At 37.6% G+C, this 18,075-nt stretch overlaps 1 protein-coding gene across 1 annotated transcript in view; it reads left to right on the top strand.

Moving 5' to 3' along the window:
• Nucleotides 1-18,075, top strand: part of AK9 (adenylate kinase 9) — a gene marked incomplete at its 3' end in the record, with an annotated part of 63,453 nt that overhangs the window by 31,441 nt on the left and 13,937 nt on the right. The window contains exons 18-24 of the mRNA XM_010142739.1: nucleotides 5,188-5,394; nucleotides 6,354-6,478; nucleotides 8,217-8,483; nucleotides 11,804-11,922; nucleotides 12,799-13,018; nucleotides 15,207-15,269; nucleotides 16,065-16,262. Of these exons, the coding sequence (XP_010141041.1) occupies nucleotides 5,188-5,394; nucleotides 6,354-6,478; nucleotides 8,217-8,483; nucleotides 11,804-11,922; nucleotides 12,799-13,018; nucleotides 15,207-15,269; nucleotides 16,065-16,262 (1,199 nt within the window). The remainder of the gene's footprint in view (nucleotides 1-5,187; nucleotides 5,395-6,353; nucleotides 6,479-8,216; nucleotides 8,484-11,803; nucleotides 11,923-12,798; nucleotides 13,019-15,206; nucleotides 15,270-16,064; nucleotides 16,263-18,075) is intronic.

The raw sequence follows: 18,075 nt of genomic DNA, 5'->3' as shown, positions 1-18,075 counted from the left end.
CCTACAAATGTAATCCTTTTTTCATTGGTTACTTCTCCCCTCTTTCCAGGGGAAGGTTTCTCCAGTTCATTTAGGCCTGTGTAATCTATTTTAAAGCTCCATAAGCGTGAAATAATTGCTGCTAGATAAGTTTCCTTAAGCAAGAAAACCCTCATATAGAGGTAATCTGGTGGAATTACGTGCCTAGAGTGAAGAATCAAAGCTGGAGCACGTGCTGGTCCATCATTTGCTAAATACGGCCTATCAGGAGAGGTGTAACATGACTTGCAAGAGTTTCTGAGATTAGGGGGGTTCGTATGGGAAGCACTCTGTGAGTGGATTTGTTACCATGTTCAATATTCCGTCTCAGATGAAGTAAAATATTCATTTAAATCCATTATTCTGCCTGTACATCTTCAAAGTGTCACAACCAACTCAGAGCTGAGAGGTTTTTTTAAGGGCAGGACAATAAAAGACGGTCTGTGGAAGGCTAGATCCAGACAGCACACGTTACCATCTTCCACACGGTCGCTTTGAATAGGGCTGTGGTTCACAAGGCAGCACGTGTGACTTGGACACTGTCAAGGTGCCAGGGATAACACGTGCAAAAAGCAGTTAGCGTAACCTAGTTATTAATGTATCCTTCGCTTATTTGCTTAAAATCTGTGTTCCTAGTGGAATCATCATTACATAATGCATTAGAGCTGCCCAAATGTAAGCAGGTTGTAGCTGGCTGCATCTCTGTCTCATTTGGAATACATCGCTGCAGAATGCAAGATAATTACTTGTGCCATTTACCCAACAACTTTTAACGTAGATAAAAAGAAAGGTATTTTCGTGTTCCTATTTAGAACCACGGCAAGAGACAGAAATGTCATTGCAGGGGATAGATAATGTAATGACGTATATAGAATGAATTCGTAGTTTAGAAAAATGCAAATATTTATAAACATTTTCAGGAAAAAGATAATTTCTAATTCAAGATCAGACTATTTGAGATGCGCAAGCTGTTTCTGCTTAATGATGTGCCCTTTTGCACTTTTGGTGTGTGTTTAGACTAATAATCATTCAAACAGAGAGAAGGTTAGCCACCGAGGTGTCAGCCTTATAGCTGTGTTGTTCAAAGCTGTGAAAAAAAAAAAAAAAGAGGGGAAATGCAAGAGCTCACAGAGCCCATGGCTGGGCAGAGCTGTGGGGAGCTGGAGACTGGGGTTGCTGCAGCATTGCTGGGGCAGGGGCTGATGGCCCTGGGGAGCCAACATGGGGTCCTGGGCAGGTGGGGGGAGCCCCTGGGGCCTGAGCAGGGACAGCCAAGCCCAGGGGTGCCCTCAGGTCCCTGAGCCAGCATATGAATTGCCACAGAGGGCCTGACTTATGTCAAATCTCAGTTTATCACATATACTTAGAGGTAAATGAGGGTATTGAGAGAATAAAAGTGGAAGAAGAAAGTTCTTAAAAGCACCTGAGAGTCTAGAAATTTACTGTATTTCTAGAGAACTACGCATTAAGATAGAGACCCCTAAGGAGATACACACGTGGCAGTGCCCAAAACCTTTCAGTGCCTGGCTTCATATATGGAATTAAGGGTTGTAGAAATAGGCACAACAAGCAGCCAGCTAGCCAGGAGTCAACTTGGTGAACCATGAAGGGATGTGAAAAGGAGGCATGTATTTGAAACCCTGCATTTTTTTGAATTTGATCGATGAAAGAACAAAACGGTAACAGGGCAGTGTAACTCTTCATGAGCCAGAAAAATTGTTTGGATTTTTCAGGTTGGGGCAAACTCAAAATGAACGTCACAACGCTGCCATTTCACATTGGCCTGCTTAATCCCAGGAAGTAACCATAAAACGCATAAATCATAAAAATGTTTTTTGGGGTTTGTATTCTTAAGAAAATGATCAAAGCTTGTAACAAACAAGGCGTTATACAAGGCTTTAGTAATACCTCTCCTTTTTCTGTGTCACATAAGGAAAAATAGTACTAATGGTCCTTTTTTGTAAGACTCAGTAAAACGTCTTTGGAATAGACTGCACCAGTTGTTCCTTCTGTAAAAATCTGTTCATGGTCTTTCAAACTCAAATGAGACAGAAAGAAAAAGAGGAGGGGAAAATTATAACCAAGTAGAAAATCACTCCGTCCACTGTTCAAGCTCTTTCTTGCATCTTCATTTCTGGCAAGAGACAAACACGGCACACACTGTAAGTCCCAGCAATCTTCTAGTAACATCAGACCATTTAAGTCATTGCTCTCAACTGCTTTTCTGTCTGTTAGCTGAAGGCACTGCTACCAGACTTATTAAACAGAACACAAAAGGAGAATTCTAAGAAAAAGAAGAAAATCAGGGTTGAAAATTATGAGTGCAGAAAATGGGCATAGCAGCAGCACCACCACATTGCTGCTGCCCGAGACTGTTCATCATTTCATAGGGACAAGGTAGTGATGGTGTCATCGAGGCACCTCTGTATCTTCTGGCTGAGACAAACCTTTGTCTCAGGACTTTCGGGGGCTAACAATGCCTAGATGGATACTAACTGCAGCCCTAGGAACTAATAGGTATCTTTTTTCCGTCAATGTGTAAATCAAAAGTTTTTAATTTCCTCTGGCTTTTTCAGCAAAATGGATGGCAGTGGAAGCGGCCATCCCTTTGTTATTTTGCTCATGAAATATGACAACACATGACTACATGAGTAGTACCTGTGAATTTCTTGTTTGTATTAATGCATCCTTTCAATCTCTAACTTTGGTTTACTTTTCATGAGACAGTCCTTTGGAGACAGGCTTGGACTTCTCCGATCTTAAACATTGGAGACAGGCTTGGACTTCTCTGATCTTAAACAAAGCACATTACAAATTTCTGCACAATGTAATTTAAGAGATTAAAGTATTTTCTTTCCCTCACTCACTAAATACTTCATTGTATGCAGACATGACTTCATTAAAACCAAAATTTTTATGAGAGTTTCTCAGTCCAAGTATCCACAGAGGGAAGCTGTGATAATAATTTTTTTTTAATTTCATTTATTTATTCATTCATATTTGTATCACTATTACGATCATCAGTTATATACCCCTTGTCCTAGGGTGTATTGTCTGGCAGATGGGATTTCCATCCACAGTCCTTGTCCTTGTATAACTGCTAATGACTTCTAGCCTCCAGAGAAACAGGTGACACTTCCACATCTCATTGTTGGTACTTCTTAGAATGACTCCACACATACATACATCTGTATTGCTTCACAGCACCGGTTTTTGGGGTCTACAGGTCATAGGTATAACATGCCTTTGTCTGCAAAAATAAGTGTTTCCTTAAGATCTCTCAAAGTGTGTATTGAGGAAGTGCAGAGGGAACAGCACACAAAGCGATGCTCCAAGAACAGGGTCAGCCTAGGCTGCTGCTGCTTCCAGGGGCTTTGCCAACAGTGCGAGAGAAGCTGTTCCTGAGAATCCTGTGAATGACACACTGACTTTCAAGTATGATGTGACTCCTCTATTTTTAGGGAGGACCTTCAGCCTTCAACACCATCATGTTCTCCCTACACTCAGTATGATAAAGAGAGGCAATATCCAATTCTTCCAGGACAATGTGTTGTCATAGTAATTTTAGCATGTTGACCCACTTCACTGGGAGGAGCCAAAATATAACTTAGTCTAAATGGGAGTTCTTAGGATTTGAAAACAACTTCTAGGATTGAAGAAGAACAAGTAGATGTTTCAAGTATTATTTGGTTTGGGGTTTTTTAAGTTATTATCAATTAGGAGAAAAATAACTTTTCTTTGAAATTGGTGCCAATTGTTTTATGATATTCAGTATCTTCTTAATGCATATATAGTGCACAATTTATGCCATTATATGCTGTAAACTTTAATTTCCAGTTGAACATGTATGACCAAATTGTTTCTGAATAAGTAACAAATAACCTCTCAATAATTCTCTGTGCGTTTATGACAATGCACAATGGGAAGGATACATTCATGACTCTTAAGAGGGCGGATTTAGTGGTTAAATCACACAAATGAGGCTTGAAAGTCAGAAGAAATTAAGTTCCTCTTTCAATTCTGTTGCAGGCTTGGTTGTGAAATGGAAACATTCCAGTTCTCTGAACAAAAAGATCTAAATTTCAAGCTGTTTAACACCCACGGTTTCTTTTTCATATAACTGGCAGAACTATGTTCAGCATCTCTGCAAAGATTAAACGTTAGGTATCCCGGAATCGAGACATTCCCATTACAGATCAGTTTTAAAAGGTGGCTCATAATCCCTGTGCATCTGTTTTGCCTCATTTGTTAATTATGGTTAGAGGCATCGCTTGTAATTTGTTTAAGAACCCTTATACTGCGTGGTTTAGTGTTTTAGCTCACTGCTGTGCCTTTACCAGTTTAGGATTTCAGTCTTTGATACCACACTTTATAGCTCTGATATTTACACTGAAGTGGACTCCTCTGGTTAGTCCCTTCTTTCTCCTTTCTCTCCTAAATCTTCTATTTTCTCTGAAATTTTGCTGTGTTGATCTTATATATTTGACTGCATTTATTTGAGTTATTTGAGTATTTTGGTTTAATTCCTTAACATCTGTATATTGACATGCTGAAGAGGAAAAACACCTACTACTATGTGTTATATTTCTATTAATGTAAAGAGAACATATTCCACTTGAAAAAGAACAAATACCTGACATGCAACCTGAACTCTCCACAACAGCTTCAGTAACTGAACCTCAGTCAGGGCAGAACATGAAGTTGCTTCTTTGCAGCGTACGCTAGTTTTCCTGCTCTTTATTTCTTCCCATACTGGCATGTTCCGTATGAGGCACGACCATAGGCATACCCTGTCAAATACTGTTCATCCTTAAATCATGATTTTAAAATTAATTTACAATTCTTCTATTTCTTTGCAGAAACAGTCATTGTATTTATTTGTGTGCTGATTTAAATAACCATATACAAACTCGGTTTAATAATTTGACCTTGTTTGTTTTCCTGGAGAAGGGTATCATCGTAATGAATTTGGCATTTTCAAAGTCTCTTTGTAAACTAGTAATATAATAATTCATAATTATGGGGTGGGGGGGAGGAATGAAGCAAAATGAAATTTTAAAAAGCCACTATATTTGAGTTAAATAAAAAAAATCCCAAAGCATAATGATAATTTTTAAATGCAGAACATTTTAGAAGAGCATTGCTTTCCACATCCTATTTGATTTTCAGAAATCGTACTACCTGAGTTTGCAGAGGATGATTTTCCAGATATACCAGAAATGGAAGAAATTAGAAGTAAGATTGATCTTTTCATGGACGACTGGCAAACCGTGGAGTCAGAAATCAAGCAGTCATCTCTAGTTCAGATGGTTGTTTTAGAGGTTGCTGAGCAAACTCCAGAAAGTCTGCTTAACCAAACCATGCTGGTTATGGAAAGTAAGTGATGCTGTTTGTGTGATGCACACTTAACCTCCTGGGAGGGATTTTTGGAGAGCCTGTGAGATGAATATACTCGAGCGCGAGGTCACAGCCAGTTCTGTGTTACTCACATGAAGTGGGAACGGGCCATGCTGTGTTCTCTGGGAGGGCTGGAAAGGATACTAGCAGCCTTTAGGACACTGGGGGGAATCTATATATATTTTAAAATATATGTATGGCTATACAAATACGTTCATAATAGCTCCCTCAACATTCTGACAGTGCATTTCCCCAGTTACTCACTTTATCTGTTCAGGTCAGAGTGCTGGTTTGAGAAACGGACAGATAACAAAGGTCACTAGCGTACAATATTCACTGACATCATCAAGGCTTTCAGTGTGTGTAATAATCTGATGCACCCACCTGCACAGATATTGTGGGTTTTACTGGATTTTTACAGTATTGGTATCTTTTTTTGGCAAATTGCATTTCTTCACTTGCATGCTCAAACCTCTAACAATTTTAAGTACTGGATAGATAATATTAATAGTACTTTTTTTGCTATAATTACCACAATGCAAGTATTTTATTAACCAAAACAAGTATTGTGCTAGCTTCATAAAACCAAATAAAATTTGACTGATGATTTTCCTCGAAGAGCAATAGGAAAAAACCTGTTGCACACAGGAGTGGCACTATCTCCTTGTGTTTGTATAATACTTTTGTTCTACAAGTTCCCGTTGAAAACATCAATTTACTTCAACCAAAAAATGACCAGTAGAACTTCCGTTTCTGGAGGAAGCAATATATTAATTCCTGCCTCTGGGAAGAACATTTTCTTCTCTGAGCTGGAGAAGTGCAATATACAGTTGGCATGATTTACTTTCACATATGTGCTTACTTTTATGGACAAAAAAAAAAAAATTCTGGTATAGCCAGATTAAAAATATTGAAACAGAAAAAATTAACCTTTTCAGAGCCTTTTAAATATCGTGGTTGGGAATTATCTGCTGAAGACTTGGATGATGAAGCAGAAGACCTGTCTGCTGAAGGGGAAGCTGAAGAAGAGGAAGCTGAAGAAGAGGAAAATGAAGATGAAGAAGTAAGCATGCTAGCCTTGTCTATTTATGCGTTTATTTTAACTCATTTACTTTCAGTTTGAACATAACCTGAGACAAGTCAGATTTTGCACCTGATTGTGTATGATCCAGTTTCAGCCTTCTTACAGAGTAAATATCAGCATATACTTCCAGAAACTTTCACTATATTCCTGTGTTCTGGCTGATAATAGCTTTACTCCAGCGAGAAGCATAAATACCCCATGCTAATAGAGAGAATGAACATACCCAGTTTTGCCAGATGACCAAAAGGGGTTTTATTAAAGAAACAAATGTGAACTTTGGTTTCTGTCAACTAATACTGGTTCTGTGAGCCATTAGGTAAACATCAGAAGATGCAGAGTCCTAATGTGCAATCCTCTGTTTTATCTCAGCTGTTGATAATTTTCAAACACCCACTCTAATGAAATTAAAGGTCTATCTTCACCTTTATTTTATTTTCATCCTAGCTTGGAAGATTTCCATCCCCAAATTTAACAGTACAGGATAGCTGTATACTGTACTGGAGCAGTATTGAGTAGATTTTTTAGAAATTAATTTTGTTGGGTAAGTAATCTGGCTTCATAATACTAGCTCTCGTTACCTTTTCTGTAGAGGTCTATTCTGCACATTTAGAGGCAACAGAAAAACTGAATTTCAAGAACACAGCAGGAGAAAGATTTTATCATAGATACTTCCAGCCTAATTTTGGTCTTCAACAGCTAACTATGGTATTATCATTTTGAATTTAAAATGGTCACATTTCACTCACTATATTGGACAGTTTGTCTTCTGATGAATATTAAAAGTGTGTATTTTCATAGATTTATATTCACTTTACAAACTGTCTTGAGGATACTGCTGTCATTCAACGCTCAGCTGATGTATTTGACAGTACTTGATCTACTTAATCTAAGTGAACTTCAACTTTTGAAAATTTTCATAATATTTTCAGGATGAAGAAAAAACTAAGGAAAAGAGAAGGCAGATGGGAGACACAAAACACTTTTGTCCAGTCAGTTTGAAAGAGAACTTTGTTCTTTACCCAGGACTCTATGAACATGCAGCTAAATATCGAGAAAAGATTTATTTCTTTTCATCTTCTGAGAACAGAGATAAATTTTTGAAGGACCCTGAGGAGTACGTGGCTCACAATGAACCAATACAAGTGAGAATCTTCAGAATCGTTTAAAGCAGATGATAACAGATTGAAATCATTATTTTCCATTCCCATTTATAATTGGTTATTATTGCTGGGTTTTTATAGGAACTAATAAATATATCAGCCAAGTCTTTGAAACAAATAAAACACCGTTTCCCTAATGACTTTTTAGTGTACGCTTAGATTAACACATTGAATTAATGATGCAAAAAAAAACAGAAAAGAGACGAAGATTATAAAGGCTTACAATAATCACAGGATATGATTAATAAATCACATATATTGGAGTGTTTTTACTATCTTTAAGTCTTTTTTTTTGTAAGTGGAAGAAGGGTATAAGAAGGGAAGCTTTACCACAGTTCTCTAATGAAGTTTCATGTTTACCTACTGGCATTAACTGTGGTAGTGATTTCATTCAGTCTGTTTGGATCAGCAATAGAAAGCTTGGAAAAATAAAAATGCAAAATTATATGACTGTTTTTGATGCAGTTTTTATAAAGATATTTTGGAAGTGAAAAACAGTAGGTGGTGCACTGTAGGCTCTATAAATTCTTACAAAAGATTCCCATTTTTTCCTATAGGCTCCTCCTTTACGGGTGTGCTTACTTGGGACTCACGGAGCAGGTAAAACGACTTGTGCACGACAGATAGCAGACAAATTAGGCATTTTCCATATTCAGTTTGAAGAATATCTACAGGAATTGATCTTACCCAAAACTAAAGTGAAAGTTGCGCCCTATTTGGATGAAGAACCTGAAGAAGATGACAATAAAATGCCAATTCTATCACAGGAACTAGAAGACTTTGCTCAGCACACGACTAAAACTGCAACTGAACAAAGCAAACAGGTTATAATCTGATCTTTTTTATGTCCATAATCAAAATAACCATTTTCAGACATGAATAGTAATTTCCTATAAAATTCTACCTTGATAAAAATCACTTATGTTGTTTACTTGATGAAATTTGGAAATAATAGTTCTTGACAGCACTTGCTAATGAATGCCACATACATCCTTCAAAATATTTCCAGGAATTATGTGTAGGGTTTTTTCGAAATAATAGAGATAGATAGAAAATGGGGCAAAGGAAGACAAACTGAGGAAAAAGAAAAAAAGGGTCAGAATAATAATGGGAAGGTATGGTTTCCTCTAAGTATTTATAATGTGCAGGTTCAGTCAGGTGCATGTGTTCCAGCTGCACAGGAATGTGGAAATGTTCACCACCAGTGCCCTCTGCACTTTCTTGGGGCAGAAGAATAAAATGCCTCTACCAGTACTTCAGTCTGAGCAACCCTTGTCAAAAAATCTGAAATATTTCAGTGTCCATAACAGAGTATACTAGGATTTTTTTTAATAGAGCAGGTTTTGTAATCTGGATTGTAGAGTTGTCTTTGCCTGTTTGCAGTTTCAAACCAAAAAAACCCCTCTTAGGTAGAATAAAATATATCTTGTAGTAAAAACCTGTTTCAAATAGCTGGCTATTCATGATAAATAATTCACGAATGATGGTTTTCAGAAAATCAGTTCTTTTTGTTAATCAGATTGAATACTGGTTCAGAATTTTTATAAATACACATTTTAAAACCCATCTCTTTCAGGGTGTGATTTCCCTGAAGAGTAAACTTCTACATTATCAGGAGAGAGTGGGGTTTTTTATTAGACAGTGACAAATTGGGAAAAACAGACAAGGATTCAACGCAAGTTAATTCTTCTTTAGACAGCAGTGGATATTATAAAAGCCTTTATTGTGTGGAGAAGTCAAAACACAGGTACACAGTATACAAACCTTTCAAAAAATGCACCGTACAAAGAAATAGAAAATCTACTTCCTAGGCAGTACAAACTCTCAAAGCTCCAGGAAGAACAAAGTTTCTGCATCATACTCCAAGAGACTTTTTTTTCTGTGCTCCTGATACCTGCTGTGTTCCTTCAAGTCATCAAAGACCTTCAAATACTTCCTAGCACAAGATCTGAGGAAGCGTGCAGGACAGGAGGCCGGCTGCTGAAACAGCATCCGGGGACACTGTTAGGAAGACGAGCGCTCAAGGGAAGTGGAAACTAGTGAGGGATCTGAAGGGTAACAAGAAGAATTTCTACAGAACAGTAGTAGAAGGAAGACTTAAAAGGATGAGCCTGCCACTGAGAGGGGCAGGTGACTTTTTGTTGAAAGACGCCGAAAAGGCTGAGATGTTCAATGCCTTCTTTACCGTCGTCTTTACAAGTACCATCTAGGCTGGCCTTCTAGATCTCCGTGCCTAACAGGAGAGCATGAGTAAAAAGTGGTACCACTCACAGCAGGACAGCATCAAATTTGGGATCAGTGATGTAATCTGGACATAAACAAGTCAATGGGGTGCATTCAGAGGTGCTGAGGAAGCTGCCAAAGGTGCATTCAAGGCCACTCTCTATTGTCTTGAAAAGCAGGGGAGGTCCCTGATAACTGATGAAATAGTAAAAGAATAGGTAATATTGAAAGCAAATGCTTCCATGCAGAAGGAAAATCATGGATGTCGAAACAAAAATTGATGTTTTCATCAGTCAAATCTAAGAGGAGGTTCTCTTGGTAAGTCAGTTTACTACTTGGTCAAAAATAGGGCAAGTGTTCCTGGCACTGATGGTGACGTTTGGGCTCTTACTCAGCTTTTTTTGGCATCAATACCTGTCTTACACAAAGGCACAGTTAGTACTTTTTCCTCATCATCTTTGTGTCTGCTAGTAAAAAATCTTCTTCTACATCAGTATTTCTTCTCACACTTATTCTAAAGTGCTTTATCTGGTGGCATGACCAAAGTGCAGCTGATGCAATTGCAGTTCAGCTTAGAAAACAGTTAATTGGGCCACGCACAAAACTCTACAGGAGAAGGTTATGGACTGCCTAAACATCTCTCTGAGTATGGCTACCAGCAAAGCATGCGACTATCCTGGTTTTCACTGACCCACTACCTCTCCAAAATAATTTCATTGACTTTCATTTGTATCATTCTCTTTCACTTTGGCACAAGACACTATAAGCATATCTATCAAAGCTTAAGGTAAATGTCAGCTATAATATTCAAAGCAAAGATACTAAGGGCAAACAAAACATACCATCCAGTCTGGGAAGTTTAGCAGAAAGATTGCATGTTTGTTTTCTGTTTTGTTTTGTTTTGGTGTTTTTTTTATCAAATACAATTGCCATTTCAACAGTTCACCTGCAGCGGTGATGTCAGTGATACTTTATTATTTGGGTTTTACTGTTTTCTCCCACTTTGCACATTTCTTTCAAGATGCCTTTGTGTTACAGATCTGGCTACCACTTCGTCGCCTTAGGTATCTGTTATGCCATACTACTATCTTTTAATATGTACACACTGTGTCAGGCATCTAGAGAAAATATTACTCTCACACACACACTGCATTAGAGCTGTGGCTTGTAAAAACATGTATTTCAATATTGTGACTGATGTGAACTAATCCAGCATCACCGATCTATACCCCCTTTTCATTCTTTTTTACTGCAGTTTGTGTAAGGAAGCCATTCTATGAGAAGTGCATCCTCAGCCATATCAATCTGTTACATATTCTGAAAAACCATGTTTTTCCACAAGAATTTAATAGCTAGATTTGGTATTTGAATGCTCTGCATTTGACTAGTCATTAATGCTACTGCTGCTTTGTGGAATAACGCTCTTTCTGATTTCTGGTCATGAGCCTTTATCCAGTAATCTTACACATCTTCCTTCGACATCTTTCTTCAAATTGCCTCAAAAGATAGAAGTTGCTTTTAAGAAGTAAAAAAAATATTCTGATGTAGAGCAGAGTCTTCCATCATGAGAACAGGTATAACTAAGTGGAAAACTCCTTGTAGGCAGTTAGGAGAAATGGTAATCAATTCAGTTTCTATTCTCTGAATTGAACATATGTGTAATTAAATACTTCACATTTGTGCTTGGATTTAGGTTTCACTGAATTCATACAGCAGCAATTGCCCCAACTCTAGGGAATTACCCAACCCAAAGCATGTGGAAAATAACCCAAAATGTATAATGTGATACAGTGAAATGTGGTTTAATTCGAACTAGGACAGTACCTTACTTAGTAAGAAAAAAATAAATTGTGTCAGGTAAATATTTTTTCTTTCTTTTTTTTTTCCTTTTTCCTTTTTTGTGGATTTTCTGTATATAAAGGAAGTGGAGTTAACCGATGAGGAAGAAGCAATAAAAGCCAATCTAATGGATAATCAGGCACTGCCTCCGGAAGTCCTTGATAACATCGTTCTTGACTGGTGGAAGAGCGAGCCATTCCGGTAACTGTAATTGGATTCTCCCTTTCTTTAATTAATCTTAGGAAGTATATCATCCAGTGTGTCCACGATTACAAATAACTATTGCAGAGATTACTTCAGTGCTCTTGTGCTTCTTAGGAGTCATGACCTACTTCTCAGTCTTGGGTTTTTTGCTCTATTTTGATTGATATTTTGACAGTAACATAATGTTTTATGCGCCTCTACACAGGACTGGACAAAAGCACTTGGTGCACTTGAATTTGATTGCAGGGTGGTTTCATGGGCTTACAGGGTAGACATGTAAATAAACCTTTTACATTTTCTTGTAATTAATAAAGATGGAGAGCTGGAATCCAGCTGCAACTATTTGTTTCCATATATTGTAAGTATTGTGTGAAGAGCAAAGACAGAGTACCAATGGTCTCCAAAATAACACGGAATCGGGTTATCTTGTGAATTCATCAGAATCTGCACTCCACTATCTACCACAGACTTCCTTTCGTCTCAGAAAGGACATCCATACACTCTGTTAAATGTGGATTATTGTTGCATAAATAAATAAGATCATGGACTCCTAGAAAGCAGACTGGCTTTTTAGGATGTAATTTCAGGAGGGAAAATCCCTTTTTCCGTGTCCCCTCTATTCCATCCATTTCCATCCAGGTCATAGCTGCTGGCAGCTTGACCATTCGGTTTCCATTTCTAACACATTTGTTAGTACACCAATTAAAGTAGTGAAGTATCAGTTTTACATTGTCAAAAGATAATACCTGAAAGTGTTTTAGTGTTAACATACACATTTAATAAGAGAGTTTAACTTTTTTTTTCCAAATTAATTGCATTTTCCCTGCGTGGCACTTTGTGTTGTGAACGATAAATATCTTATTTTCCAATTAGGTCCACAGGATTTATACTGGATGGTTTCCCTCGTACTTTAGATGAAGCCCGCTATTTGTCAGAACGAGGGCTCTGTCCTGATGTTGCAGTTTATATTCAAGTAGAAGAAAGTGACATTCTTGACCGTCTTTTTCCTCCACGTCTGAAAAAATGGAAAGAAAGACAGCACAAAAAAATGGAAAATAAAAAGAAACTGAAAGATTTGAAAGCAAAAATGAGGGTAAGTTTTCAGTCCTGTCCGCTTTTTTGTAATTTCAGTAGCACAGGTCTGACTGAACACAGATTCTAAAACTCTCAGAACAGTGAAGAGCACACAGAAAAACAGATATTGAAGCTGGGAGACACAGCCCTCCACATTCACAGTATTCCTAGATGTACCATAGGAACCAAAAAGAATGTAGGGCTCCTTTCCTCCTTTGTGCAGTTAATTGACACAGTTTAAGCATCTTGCAGCCCACCAAAAGTGTCTGACAGAATGCCAGACATCTGGAAAGTCCTGGACAAAAGGCAACTAGATGGAGAGTGCGACTATGGCCATAAAAAATCAAATACAGCTCAAGCGTGGTATTGCTGTTGCATCGCGAATTCCCTGAGCACGGGCTGTTGAGTTGATCTGCACCTCCCACAGGCTGACTTCACAGGTCCTGCATGGTGTGTGTGTCTGTGTTTCCAACTAAGATGCTCTGCACAGAAATGCAGCGGCACTGAGCCACGTTCTCGGTGCTGTTGCAGCTGCACCGTCTCCCATTTGAACAAAGCTATGGCTGCTGCTGAACAGGTCACAGGTTACTTCCAGTAACCTGAAACCTCTACGCAGACATTTACAGTCGGCATATGTAATATATTCAAGGTTCCTAACTTCCTATAAAAGTGAGTTAAAAACTTCACATGTACGATCAAAAACGGTCTGAGTGTACGTTCCTACAGAGCAGCTGACACAGCTGTCCAGTTAGGGTCAAGGCTCATATACTACCAGGGAGCTTTCTGAACTTCTCATGCCAGAGCTTGGCTCTGAGAATGCATATAACCTAGAAGACTTAAAGTATTTTTTCAGTTTAGTCTTTCCTCATGCAAGCTGGGAATCCTTCTGGAAAAGGTACATTCTAGCGACCAGCCTGCATTGCTGTACTAAGCTCACCCGGTAAGCAGTTACCCTGCTAACTCATGTGGTAAATACCTGTGCTATGGATCCTAGGATCCAAACTTCATATGAAAGTGTAGGCATCAGCATGGCTCCTGATGACAAAGGAAAGTAACAGGTTCATATTTAAAACATACACACAAAATGATACAAATTGATAAAGGCATTAAGAAGTAAGGAAAGACAGAATCAGGATTTCCGGAGTAGCAGTGATTAGATATTTTTCCTTATGAGTGTTGCAGTTTATTTTTTTGTTACACACTGAGTATTCTTCCATAGCATCCAGTTGGTGAGCAAGTCAGATGGTGCTGTGAGAATGCAGCATTGCTGGGCATACTGTTCTCCCTTCTTTTGTTACCAAAGCTGGAGGACATACAGAGAGTCTGGGAAAAGCAGACAGCTCAGCTGAACACTACCCGAGTTTCCTTCTCCACTGAAAGAAGTTGGCAGGAGGATAATGAGGGCAGCAAGTACCCCTGCAGTGCTGCATCATTCAGGAACACCGGAGTTCAATCCCAAGCGTAGAGAAAATTAGTCTCTGCAGAGTTTCTTACTGCTCTGCTTAGAACGCTCTGGTATCCAGGCCTCTTCCCTGGCCGAGATAACCCGGCGTTCTAGAACAGCGCTACTGCCTGCGTGATGTTGACATACTCAGATTTTCTGATCTCAGTTCGGGTGACAGCACTGCACCGTGCAAGAACAGCAGTTACAGGCTGAATCCCCATCAACCCCACTGGCCTTAAGTAGAATGCTTCTGCATATTACTTCCAAGTTAGGAATTAGCCGTCAGGTATTTGGCATGTAACTGCCAGGTATTATGGGGGACTATATGTTAAAAGCTTATGACTTGGTCAAATCTGGGCAGTTTAAACAGGCACAGGGAACAGCACACATTTAATACTATGCTCACCCACCCCTTTGCCAAATGGCAGAATCCACCTATAAGTTTAAAAAACTCTGTAGCTTACCAGTAAAAATATATTATTTGCAGCGTGATCAGAATCACAGGTTTTCCCTCCCACCCCCAATCTGAATCTCAGAAGCTGCCAAGTTAGTTTTAGTAGAATTCATTTACATTTTCACCTAGTAAAGAGATGTATCTAGGCTACAAAATTTCAAGCTGCACAGGTATTTTTTAACATGAAAATCAACTAGAAACAGAGTTTTAGGGTGGAAAGAACAGCATTAATTCTAGGTCACATTACCAATACTCAGAGCTTTCATTAGCAAATACCATTGTCGTCTTGTATCTTTTCTTCACTAACAGGATGAGCGGATTGCTAGAAGAAGGGAAGAACTTTTAGCAGAACAAAAACAAAAGAAACAAGAGGTATGAAAACAAGCTAATAAAAATATTTTAAAGAGAAAAGTTTGCATTCGTATCTTAGAAATTTCTAGAGCTTTTTGCCACAGTTTTCAGAGCAATGTAGTATAGTAAAAATGCTATAGACTGTTAGAAACTTATACTTTCAAAATCATTTGATATGATGTGTAAATTATTTTAGAAACTAATGTCTCATGAACACTGAAAACAATTTTAAAAGAATTCTCAATATGTGCTTCAGCTCAACAAAATACAAATGCGTTTTATGTATCTACTTTAACTAATTTATGTGACTACCAGAGTACTCCCACTAATTGCAATTAGGCATGTGTTTTAAGTACCCTGTCAAATCCATGGTTAATCCAGCAGAGGACTGTACCAGGATTTCTGCCCAAACTCAATACATGGTATGTCTATAAATGCATTAATGTACTACTTCACTGCTCATGAAGTTCTGACAACTACACATTCAGCAAACAAGTTTGTTTATAACAAAGTCCTGCCAAACTACGACACTATGTTTGAAAAAACCACTCCTCTTATCAAAACCGCAGTGTACACCTCAGATTTTAAAGCACTCTTGGGACACTGCTTCACTGTATGCACTGTGCAATACCTCTGTATTTCCTTCTGAAATAGGATTCTAGCATTTACTAGATTTTTACTTATGATAAAGGATACCCCAAAATGAGGTTTTTTTGAATTAGTGATTTTTCTAATTAAAAAAGAGACAAGAATACCCTGTTTCTTCAAAGCATCTATATCATAGACTTGAAACAACAAAATGTTTTACCTTTATAGGCTTTAGCAAATAGGGAACATTACAAAGCCACCGAGGAAGCAGATGAGAATGAAAATCAAGATATTGAATCTATACTTGAAGAAGAATTTGAAGAAGAAGAAGAGGCTGAAGAACAGGAGATTGATGCTGTTGACCGCATACAAAATGAAATTGCAGAAAGATTTGATTCAGAAACAGACAGTTTACAAAGTGTACAGGTACCTAATCCACTGCTTATTCTGTTAAATTATATGATCACAAGGTGCAAGAGGAGTTTTCAGTTTCAGTTTAGTTGTCAAATTTAGAAGTTATAGTGCTTAAACAATTGTGCTGCTGAACTCATGATCTAAATATGTGAGCAAGATAAAGGCTGTATATACTTTAAAGAAGGTATATACTTTAAAAAATATGTAATTTTTAAGACTAATATTGTGGGGAAAAAAACCAAAGGAAACTTCTGCGTAGACGTACCCAGTCTTGAAGTCTTTATTTCCTTCTTGCTAGGCAGCCAAACTAGAGAGTCATAAACATATGAACAGTATTTGAAAATAATTTTTAAGGCAAAATTCTTATGAGACAACTCTATTTTTTTATACAAATCTTAATAACACAGTTTTGTTGAAGCCAGTGCAGTTACCTATGGTGAGATAACCTCATCTAACTTCAGATATCTGCAATGTTAATGCCTGCTTTTAAGGCAGTAAGTGGATCGGTGCCATTTGTTCACCATAAACTAAGTATCTTACTTCAGGAAGAAACCAGTCAGGATTTAGAAGAAAATCTGTCCACTGACCAGAGAGAAAATTTACAGAAGTAGATAGTTAAGACATAGATGTAAGATTTGCACAATTAAGCCAACCTTTACCAACACCGTAAGTGTGACTGATCCCAAGGTTCACTTTATTTTAAGAGTTAATGGGTGAAATGTCAGATGAATCAAGAATAAACTCCTAATATTCTTTGCACTACAAGGAAGCATAAGCTGTGTGGAAAAGATTCATGGTTTGTGCTCAGAGATTCACCTTTCCATTAATTTTGAAAGAAGGTGAATTGAAAGTACATTCAATTTTCAAAAGTGGTTGTAAAGTGTCACAATTTTTTTAACTATTCAATGCATGTAATCATGTACCCAAATGATAATCACAAAAATAATTTTAGGGGTCCTGAATGAAGCTTGTTGCTAATTTCATTTTTCTGAGTATAAACCGAATTTGCAAAATAGAATTGGAAAGAATTTAGGATAAGGCCCATGAGCGACAAGAAACAAGAAATCCTAGTAACAGCCTTAGCTCTTTACATGAACAATAGAATGATTCAAGTTAAAACTAGTGGAATACTATAGATCTCGGAGCATTTTCCTCTCTGTCATTTGGGAGCAGTGTTTGTTGCATTAGTAAACTGATGAAAAATTTGATCAGAAAAGGAACTAGCAACTAAGAGAGTCAGCGACTTTTGTTCCTCTCAAGAAGTACTTAAATCTCAGCAACAAGAGAGGTGACTAGTGTGTTAGAATTAGTTTTTATATTGAGTTCTGCTTACGACAGTTAGTGGAAAGATCTAAGACTGTGGAACCCTGAAGATATTGTACATAACTTGGGGAATTACACAGAAATAATCTCATATAATAGAATTACATATTGGGACTAGATATTACTAGCATTCTCTACTTACAACTTAGTATTTTTCCAATTATTTTTTTAAATTTCAAGAACATTTATGCCTTTATAAGTAGTTGTAAATAACTTATTATTTCCAGTTCATTAGCAAGATTCTTCTTCAGTGTCGTCCGATTTTTTAATTGTTGGTCCTCTTTGACATTGTGGAATCCTGGTCTTTTATGGAAAACTAAACGATGACATTAAAAAACAGTAGCACTTGTAAAACTCTTAGATCATTAGAAAAAAACTTTGCAGAAAAGGGATTGGGCTTATATTTTACTTGAATAAGATGGGGAATAATAAATCGCCAGAGAACAGAAATGTTTTAAGAGAGAACTAAATAAGCCATGTCGAATTGTTTAGAGTAGGGAAA

The sequence above is a fragment of the Buceros rhinoceros genome, unplaced genomic scaffold, assembly GCF_000710305.1.
Source record: "Buceros rhinoceros silvestris isolate BGI_N320 unplaced genomic scaffold, ASM71030v1 scaffold7709, whole genome shotgun sequence".
NCBI classification, from domain to species: domain Eukaryota; kingdom Metazoa; phylum Chordata; class Aves; order Bucerotiformes; family Bucerotidae; genus Buceros; species Buceros rhinoceros.
The sequence above is the reverse complement of the archived record's forward strand: the minus strand, read 5'-3'. Positions and strand labels throughout refer to the sequence as shown.